This window comes from Portunus trituberculatus, chromosome 13 (assembly GCF_017591435.1).
Source record: "Portunus trituberculatus isolate SZX2019 chromosome 13, ASM1759143v1, whole genome shotgun sequence".
Lineage (NCBI taxonomy): Eukaryota > Metazoa > Arthropoda > Malacostraca > Decapoda > Portunidae > Portunus > Portunus trituberculatus.
In genome coordinates this window covers 5,974,281-5,984,280 of record NC_059267.1, presented here as the reverse complement: position 1 = coordinate 5,984,280, position 10,000 = coordinate 5,974,281, and the positions used below count along the sequence as shown (strand labels likewise).

The 10,000-nt window shown below is 37.6% G+C and overlaps 1 protein-coding gene across 8 annotated transcripts in view; it reads right to left on the bottom strand.

Annotated features, from left to right (window-relative positions):
* Positions 1-10,000, bottom strand: part of LOC123502979 (protein quiver-like) — a 113,311-nt gene that overhangs the window by 15,164 nt on the left and 88,147 nt on the right. For 6 of the 8 annotated variants that reach the window (XM_045252281.1, XM_045252283.1, XM_045252284.1 and 3 more), the window contains exon 2: positions 9,947-9,976. In XM_045252281.1, coding sequence (XP_045108216.1) covers positions 9,947-9,976 — 30 coding nt within the window. Of the gene's footprint in view, positions 1-9,928; positions 9,977-10,000 lie in introns of all 8 variants that reach the window. The other 2 variants (XM_045252282.1, XM_045252287.1) reach the window with 1 other exon arrangement.

Sequence of the window (10,000 nt, the reverse complement as noted above, 5' to 3'; positions counted from 1 at the left end):
TATTGATGGTGTCGTTACTTTCCTGTTAATACCTAAAGGAATTAAGAATGAAGGTTGGAAAAAATTTGATAGCAAGTAGAAACACTCTTAAACAAATTGTAGAACTCTGAGTCTGCTTTCACATTTTCTTCCTTCTATGACTTCAATTTTCAAGACGTTTTATGACATTTAGAGTTCTGAATAGCTTGTTTTTGTTTTCTTTTCTATAATGAACAATGCTGCTTATTTGTAGTTTTCTTTGAACATATCACCATTTTTTTGAGGTTTTTGTTTTTTATATAATTCTGACGCTCTTTTAAACCTTTCTGGCCTTTAGAATTTTTTTTTGTTATTCTTTCCAATTAATTTCTCGTACAAACTGCAAATCTTAATCACGAAACGCTATTGTCCTTTATTTTTTGTCCTTTTGACTGCGCTCTTCACGGCTGCCACCTTCACTGACCATTTTCTTGTTGTCTTTTTTGTTGCCACTCCTTTATGTAACAATAACGCGTCTTTTTCCCTCCTCCTTTTTTTTTTCTTATATTTATTCTAATGATTAATATTTTCACCTCGCTTTTTTAGTTTTGGTATTTTGGCTCGTATTTTCAAACACTTATCTGCGTCACCTCCACTATTTCAAAAGGCTTTATCTAAATTGATACGAATTTTTTTTTTTAAAGTTTTCACGGTTCTAGGGGCAGAGTGACAAGATTTCTACACTATTAACTGGAGAAACACTCTTGAAAACCCCGCTACTCATCTCTGTGGCCTTGGAAAATAGTCGTGGTGAGAGAGCAGAGCATTTCAAGAGAGTTTATTTCAATTTACATGAGTTTTTTAAGGTGTTTTCACGGTTTTAGAGGATGAATGACAAGATTTCTACATTATCAACTGGCGAAACACTCTTGAAAACTCCGCTACTCATCTCTGTGGCCTTGTAAATAGATGTGGTGAGAGAGCAAAGTGTTTCTGAATACGGATCAGCGAGAGAGAGAAATATATCATCTTAGGGCAAAGCTGATTGCTAAGGTGACTCAAAATACCTTACGTAGAGTCTTTTGGGAATTGATCGAAACTTAATGAACGCACCAATCAGCTGGCCTGGTGGACGGCGAGGAGGAGGAATGGGCGTGGCCTCTAGATCAGTTTAGAATGTGGCAACTATAGTAATCTTTTTTTTTTCTTTTTTGTATTATCACCATTTGCTTCTTTGAATATACTCGGACGTGCACTTCATTCTATCACACACACACACACACACACACACACACACACACACACACACACACACACACACCATTTAGACTCGCTGTACTGAAGTCACTCACTACAATCATGTGTCTCATTTTTAAACAGTGGAAGACCAATTAGTGATAACATTTGACATGACTTGAATGAATCACTTCCCGAGTTTCGCTGTTGCCAATTGTCTCATTCTCTCTCTACTTTAAGCGGCGACTCGGTTTTTGTATCATTTTCACTCTTGTGTGTGGGCAAAACTAGACTTAAATTTGGATGCATCAACTGACCGAATAATTAAGGTATTTCTATGGGCAATGTCGCTTATTTGTAAATTTTTTTTTTTTTTACAATTTCACTTTTTTTTTGAGATTTCAGGCCTTTTCATATAATTTTGACGTTTTTTTTTAAACCTTTGTGGCCTTTGGATTTTTGTTTTTTCAAATTAATTTCTCGACTTATAATTTTCTTTTTTTTTGGTCTTTTTATTTTATTTTTGACACTTTTCCACTGCCCAAATCAGCGTGCACGGGTTAGTTCACGGAGAGCATGCGGGAATCTCTGGGCTAGGCAAAAAGTAAGGAAACAAAAGTGCAATGACAGGAAAAAAAAGGCAAAAAACTTTCCTCTAAGACAGCAAAAGCACTCACACACCCGTCACATGCAAGGGAGGGGTGGGGAGCAAGACTACGACACGTCACATCACAACACGTCACAGCTACGGCACATTTTAAGCTTCTACTGCAGTGAATTCAAAGTTTTACTCTTGAAATCTAACTATGAGAAAATCCCCCAGTCAATACAACTACCTTTTCTTTTTTAAACTTCTATTTTAGTGAAGGGGGAGCAAAGTGCATTACGTTTTCTATGACTAGATTTTTTGAATTCACTGGCTTGCATAACTCAAGTAAAAATAAAACATGGAAGTAGAGAGAGTCATGTCACGCCCCTAGAGACGAAGGAGCCATCGCTGGTGGGAGCCAGACCGCCTTCCTACACACACACAAATCCTACCAAACCAACCAGCCAACCAACCAACCCCGTCCTTCACCTGCATCCTTAAAAAAAAAAGAAAAGAAAAAAGAAATACTCTACCTCCCACTCAATGGAAATATGAAACCTGCCTCCCACTCAATAGAAAAGACATGAAACGTGCCTCCCACTCCAAAACGATTGAATAAAACTACCTCCGATTAAAAAAAAGAATAAATAAATAAAAAAATGAAAAAATATAATAAAACTTTCTCCACCCAATAAAAAGAAGAAAGTAAAGAACAACTCCCTTTATCCTGCATCCTTAATCCCTTCAGTACCATGACACGTTTTCATACTCATTCTGCTTACTATTCTATTTCTGCACAGCTTCAGAAACTCGTGTGGGGGATTCAAATAGCGAAAACTCTGGACCATTAATCTTCTGACCTCCATAGACTCTTCCTAATGTAAATAATATCGTCTAATCACACCCCAAACTCGTGGAAAAAATACGCACCAGCACTGAAAGGGATAGAAAAAAAGAGAATAAATAAGGTTCCCTCCCTCCCACTCAGTACAAAGCATAAACAAGAACTCTGTCCCTCTCAGTAAAGAAGTCTTATATTCTACATACGAATCCTGCCAATTAAACTCGCCATTCTTTGCCATCCTTAAGATAAAAAAAAAAAAAAAAAAAAAAAATTCTTTTACCCCCCCCCAAAAAAAAAAACTTCAATTAAAAGATCTTATATTCTAAAATTCACACATAATGAGTCACATTTCTTTTCTTTTTTTAATTTCTAGTTAGTAAAAAGAAGAAAACTAATCACTAACAGCACAACGATGACGAAACGAAACGAGAAATACTACAACTAATAATAACAATAATAATAACAACAATAATAATAATAATAATAATAATAATAATAATAATAATAATAATAATAATAATAACGAACCACAACAGAACGTAATAGTTTCTTTAATTTCGTCCATTTTAATTCCTTTTTTGGATTGATTTCTGCCTGAGTTACCTTGGGAGGAATACAAAGGAATACAAAGGAAAGACCAAGCAACGACAGACCCTGGGGTCCTTACTAGGCTGCTTGGTTAACTATTCTATACTAACTACACAGTGTGAGAGACAGGACAGCAAAGCAGAAGGCTCCTCCCCATCCACCCATCCAACCAGCACAAGCCGGCCGGAAAAGGAAAGGCTCCATGTGGAGGAGGAGGAGGAGGAGGAGGAGGAGGAGGAGGACAGTAACGCAGGAAGGTGCCAGCATTAAACCAATATACTTAAGTCCTCCAAAAAAAGAAAATATAATCTGACATTTACTAAATAGAAAACGGAGGAGGAAGAGTAACAAGTACAACGCAGAAGACATAAAAGAAAACGGGAATGGACAGTAAAATAACATAAAAAAAGGGAAGACAACAGATGGGCAGTAAATAAAGGACATAAGAGAAGGAAGAAAACGAGGAACGGACAGGAAAAGACAGAAAATGGGAAAGCAAATGAGGAACAGACGAGAAAATGCAGGAAAAAAAAGAAAATGAGAAATGGACAGGAAGAAAATAGAAAAAAAAAACGGGAAGGAAGAAAAGACAGAAGGTATAAGATAACAGAATAAACAGAAAAACGAAAAAAAATGGAAAAAGAGCAAAGAAAAGATAACAAAACAACAGGAAAACAAAAAATAGAACTAAAAAGACAATTTAAAGAGACGAATGGAAAAGAAACAAGAAAAACAGGAAAAAAAACGAGAAAAAATGAAAAAATAGAGAGTTTAAAGAGACAGAAACGAAAAGGAAAACAAGAGAGACAGGAAAAATAGAAAAAAACGAAGGATAGACAGCTAAAAGGACAGAAATGGAAAAGGAAACAAGAAAAGACAGGAAAACAGGGAAAAAGATGAGGAAAAGAGTTTAAAGAGACAGAAACGGAGAAGGAAAAACAAGAAGACAGGAAAAGACGAGAAAATATGAAGGAAAAAGAGTTTAAAGAGACGGAAATGGAAAATAAAACAAGAAAAAGACAGGAAAAAAACGGGAAAACGAAGGATAGACAATTAAAAAGACAGAAACGCAAAGGAAAAAAAAAAAAACACGGAAAAATGGAAAAAAAAACGAAGGATATACATTTTAAAGGGACAGAAACGGAAAGAGAAACAAGAGAAAGAAGGAAAAAAAAAGAGGAATAGACAGTTTAAAGAGACAGAAACGAAAAGAAAAAACGAGACAGGAAAAATTACAAAAAAAAAAAAAAAAAACGAAGCATAGATACTTTAGAGAGACAGGAACGAAAAGAAAAAAAGGAAAAGACAGGAAAAAACAGGAAAAACGAGGATAGACAGTTAAAAAAGGACAGAAACGGAAAAGAAAACATGAAAAAAAGACAAAAATGAAAAAGAAGAGGAATAGACAGTTAGAAAGACAGGAAAGACAAGGAAAAATAAGAAAAAAAAACCGAAAGATAGACAATTTAAAGAGACAGAAACGGAAAACAAGAAAAGACAGGAAAAACAGGAAAAGTCAAGGATATACGGTTAAAAAGGACAAAAAAAGAGGAAAAGACAGGAAAAAACAGGAAAAAGAGGATAGACAGTTAAAAAGGACAGAAACGGAAAAAACAGGAAAAAAACAGGAAAAAAAAAAACGAGGAATAGACAGTTAGAAGGTCAGGAACGGAAAGGGAAACACGAAGACAGGAAAAAAACGAGTAAAAAAAAAAAAAAAAAAACGAAAGATAGACAATTTAAAGAGACAGAAACGGAAAACAAGGAAAGACAGGAAAAACAGGAAAAATCGAGGATAGACAGTGAAAAAGGACAAAAAACGGAAAAAAAACAGGAAACAAAAAGAAAAAGGGAAAAAAAGGATGGACTGCAAGGAAAAAAAAGTGCCACCATGACCACAAACAGGCATGCCATCAGTGCCAATATGACCTTTAGTAGTGACCTTTTCTAGTGACCTTTTTATGACAGCTCGGAAGGGGGGTCATAGTATATCGTGTTTCTTCCTAATGACCTTTTCTATGACAGCTCAGAAGGGGTCATAGAGTAAAGTATAGTGACCTTTCCTAGTGACCTTTTCTATTACAGGTTAGAATATAGCTAAGTATAGTGACCTTTACTATGACAGGTAAGAAGGGAGGTCATAGAGTGAAGTGTAGTGACCTTTCCTAGTGACCTTTTCTATGACAGGTAAGAAGGGAGGTCATAGAGTGAAGTTTAGTGACCTTTTCTAGTGACCTTTACTATGACAGGTAAGAAGGGGGTCAGAGCAAAGTATAATGACCTTTTCTAGTGACCTTTTCTAAGTCTTCTCAGGAGGTATCATAGAGAGAAGTATGGTAACCCTTCTTAATGACCTTTTCTAAGACGGGTAAAAAGGTGATGACAGAGAGAAGGGCTTTTACTCAGGGCAACGGTTCTAAAACAGGTGGGGGCCTTCAGATCCTACCCAAAATAGCTCCTTTAGCCCTTAAACTCCCATAAAAAGCTTATATCGCACTAAAAAGGGAAAAAAAGGGAAGGGAAAAAAGGTCTGAATATCTACCTGTCTTTCCCTTCCCTTCCCAATGTTTTCTGTAAGTGCCAAGGGAAAAAAAGGAATAGGAAAGGGGAAGGAGGAAAAACGGAAGAGGGGAAAAGGAGAGGGGAAAAACAGGGATAACAGTTATTTCCATTTTCTTGAGTTACTTTTTCCTGTTTTCCTAAGTGGAGAGAAGGAGAGAAGAGAAGGAAGGGGGAGAAAAGGGAGAGAAGGAAAGAAGGAACGGAGAGAGTAAAGGAGAGGGTAAAGAAGAGAGGAAAGGAGAGAAGAAAAGGAGAGAGTAAAGAAGATAAGGAAGGGAGAGAGTAAAGGAGAGAGGAAAGGAGAGAGTAAAATGAGAGAGGAGAGGAGAGAGAAAAGGAGAGAGGAAAGGAGAGAGTAAGGGGGAGAGTTAAAGAGATCGTGAGTTCCATAACCGATGATGATACTCGGGAGGAGGAGGAGGAGGAGGAGGAGGAGGAGGAGGAGGAGGAGGAGGAGGAGGAGGAGGAGGAGGAGGAGGAAGATTAACCCGGTGATGAGTGCCTGCTTTAAGGAATGATGGCACTTTTTTTGTTGGTCAATTAAGTGACAACATATTTGGCACTAGGATGGCACTGTCTGGGGGTCACGGTGGCACTCTTGGCAGATTAACCTCCTGCCTTCCTCGTTCAGACGCCTGTATTCAGAAACGCCTTGTTCTCTCACTACGACAGTTTTCCAAGTCCCCAAAGACAATTAGACTAGTTTTCAAAGCAGGTTCTCTTTTGAATAAACTAGAAAGCTTGCCAATTTATCAACGGAAGCGCTAAAACATCCTTAACCTCTTCAGTACCAGGACGCGTTTTCATATTTATTCTGCTTACTATTTGGCAATTTTATAGTTTCAGAAACTTATGTGAGGATTAAAACAGTGAAGAGTCTGGTCATTGATCTTCTAACCTCCATAGACCCTTCCTAATGTCAATAAAATCGTCTAATCGTACCCAAACTCCAAGGTAAAAAATGCGTTCTAGTACTGAAGAGGTTAAAAACACGAGTATCTTCAACTGGAGCCTTTGTACACCTTGATCTCTCACTAAGACAATTTTGCAAGGCCACAGAGACAACTAGACGGATTTTCAAGATAGTTTCTCCTTTAAATAAACTAGAAATCTTGCCAATCTATCACCAGAACCATAAAAACACTCTTAAAAACACGAGTATCTACAACTGGAACCTTAAGAAATCATCGATGGTGAGAGAGCAAAGCGTTTAAGAACACGTGCCAGAATAGAGGAGTGGCGGTGACTCAGAAGAAAACGGGAGACGGTTCATTACTGTGTTATTCTTAGGAGACAGTGTTGATGTTCTAATTCTGGCAGTCGATCTCGTCTCCTCCTGTGTTTTGAGCTCCTATAAGTTACTGAGTGAAGAGAAAGTGTGTGTGTGTGTGTGTGTGTGTGTGTGTGTGTGTGTGTGTGTTTAGTGTCTCATTGCAGCTTGTGGTGGTTGGTTGAATAATTTATGTGTTTTATTCTTTCTGCTTAGTTTTTTCATAATTATTTGCTATCACTGGTGTTTGCTAAGGAAGAGAAATGTGTGTGTTTGGTTACTTAGTGTTCAGTTCTAGTTTGTGGTAGTTAATGGCGTTTTGTGTTTTTTTCTTCTGTCTATCTATTTATCCTTTTCATCATTATTCCTTATCACTGTCGTTTATGAAGGAAGAGAAAGTGTGTGTGTGTGTTTATAACTGTCTGATTATGGAGTTTGTGGTGGTTAACCCCTTCAGTACTGGGACACATTTTTACCTTTCCTTTTATGTAAGATTACGACATTTTTATTGACATTAGGAAGGGTCTATGGAGGTCAGAAGACTAATGGCCACAGTCTACACTATTTCAATCCCCACATGAGTTTCTGAAGCTGTATAAAATCACCAAATAGTCACCAAAATGAATATGGAATTGCGTCATGGTACTGAAGGGGTTAATGGCATTTTTTGTTAATTTTTTCTCCATCTATTTACTTTTTTATTATTATTTATTATCACTGGGGTCCGTTAGGAGAGAGAGAGAGAGAGAGAGAGAGAGAGAGAGAGAGAGAGAGAGAGAGAGAGAGAGAGAGAGAGAGAGAGAGAGAGAGAGAGAGAGAGAGAGAGAGAGAGAGAGTGTGATCGTAAGTCTCCAGCGATATAGTGTCACGCCACGAACACTTCACAGCGGAAAAAATATAAACGTCCACGAAAAATGAGCAATGAATCTTCTAAACACAGTCCGTCGAAAGAAAAAAAAAAGAGCATGAGAAGAGAGAGAAAATAAGAAAATGACTAACGGATCTTCAAAATAGTACCTCAAAAGAAGAAGCAAGAGAGAGAGAGAGAGAGAGAGAGAGAGAGAGAGAGAGAGAGAGAGAGGAAAAAATGACCAACGGATCTTCAAAACACAATCCGTCGAAAAGAAAAGTGAGAAAAGAAAGAAAATAAAACAAGATATGAGAGAGAAAAAGAGAAAAATAACTAATGAATCTTCAAAAAAAGTCCCTAAAAAAAAGGGAAAAAAAAAAAATTAAAAACGACGAAAATACTGACTTCAAACCTACAAAGGAACACACGCGATGCCATTAGACCATAAAGTAAAGGTACTGGATTCTGTTGTGCTGTGTTTCTTTTCTTTTCCTTTCCTCGTTACACTTTCCCTCACACGCTTTCAAAATGAGGCAGAAACAAATAAATATAAACATTCCCTTAAGATTTTTTTTCCCTAACGCTCACTTGAGGTTAATTGGATGTAACAAAAATCGACTTTCTTAATCTATTCCTTTTTTTTTTTTTTTCGTTCCTAAATTGTACCTTAGAGAGAATATCTTAGTAACCTTCTCTTTCTTTCTCCCTTCTCAAAATCTACTTAATCTATCATTGGTAAACAGGAAACCTTTCTCTCTACCTCTCTTTTCCTCTCTTCCTTTCTCCACCCTTCCTTCCTTCCTTCTTCCTTCCCTCCTTTTCCTTATTCCTCTCTTATCAAATCTTATTCCTTTTTACTCGTCCTCTTCTCTCTTTCCTTCTTACTTTTTCTTCCCTCTCTTCCTTCTTCCACCATTCCTTCCTCTCATTAAATCCCGTTTTTCTTACTTATCATATTCTTTCTTCTTTCCTTTTTTTCTATTTTCCCTTCCCTCTCTTCCCTCCTCCACCATTCCTTCCTTCCTTCTTCCCTCCCTTCCTTTCCTTCTTCCTCTCTTATCGAATCCCGTTACTTCTTACTCATCATCTCCTCTCTTCCTTCTTCCTTCCTTCTCTTACTATCTCTTATTTTCTCCTTTTCCATACTTTTACTTATTCTTCCTCCTTTCCCTCCTTCTCATTTGTCTATTTTGTTTTTTCTCCTCTTTTTTCTCTTCTGTCTATTTTTCCCTTCCTTTTCTCCTATATATTCTATTCATTCGTTTTGTTCTTCCTATCTTTACCAAATCCTTGCCTATCCTTTCTCCTCTCTCTCCTATTTCTTATAATTACTCCTTCACTGCTCCTTCGTTTCCTAATTCCTATCTTTCTTCGCTATCCTTCTTCCCACCTCACTTGTCCTCTATCCTTTGTCCTTCCCATTTTTTCCCCATTTTTCTTTCCCTCCTTCCCCATTAGAAAAATATTCTTTCATTATTTATTCGTGATTTTTTCTTTTTCTTCCGTTCCTTAAACATTTCCTATCCTTAGTTTCCTTTTCATTCACTGTCACATCCCTTTTTATTTTCCTTCTCCTCCAGTGTCACATCCCTATCTTTCTTTCCCTTTTCTTTCAGCACCACAACCTTGATTTTTTCCCTTTTTCTTCCCTTTTCATCCAATAACATAACTTTTTTCCCCATTTTCATCGTTACAACCCTTTTTTCCCCTTTCATCCCCTTATCACACTTTTCTTTATCTTTTCATCTTTTCATCCACTGACACTTTCCTTTTTTTTCCCTTTTTCATCTCCCTATCACATTATTTTTTGTCCTTTTTCATCAATTCCCTTTGTTTCCTTTTCATCCCTTACCACAACCCCTATTTTTCCCCTCGTGGTCTATACCGTCCCCAGCAATGCCCTACACTTCCTCCTTCCCCCTCTGCTCCCCTCTGCTCCCCTCGCGTCCGGATGTGCCCTCAGCAACGTCCCTTCTGAAGCTCAGGCCGAGAGGTCCGAGCTGCGGGTGGCGACATGCACTCTCTACTCACTGCTGCACTCCTCCTCACCCCTGACCGTGGTGCAGGCGAGCAACAACACTGCAAAGAGAGGACAAGTGGGTT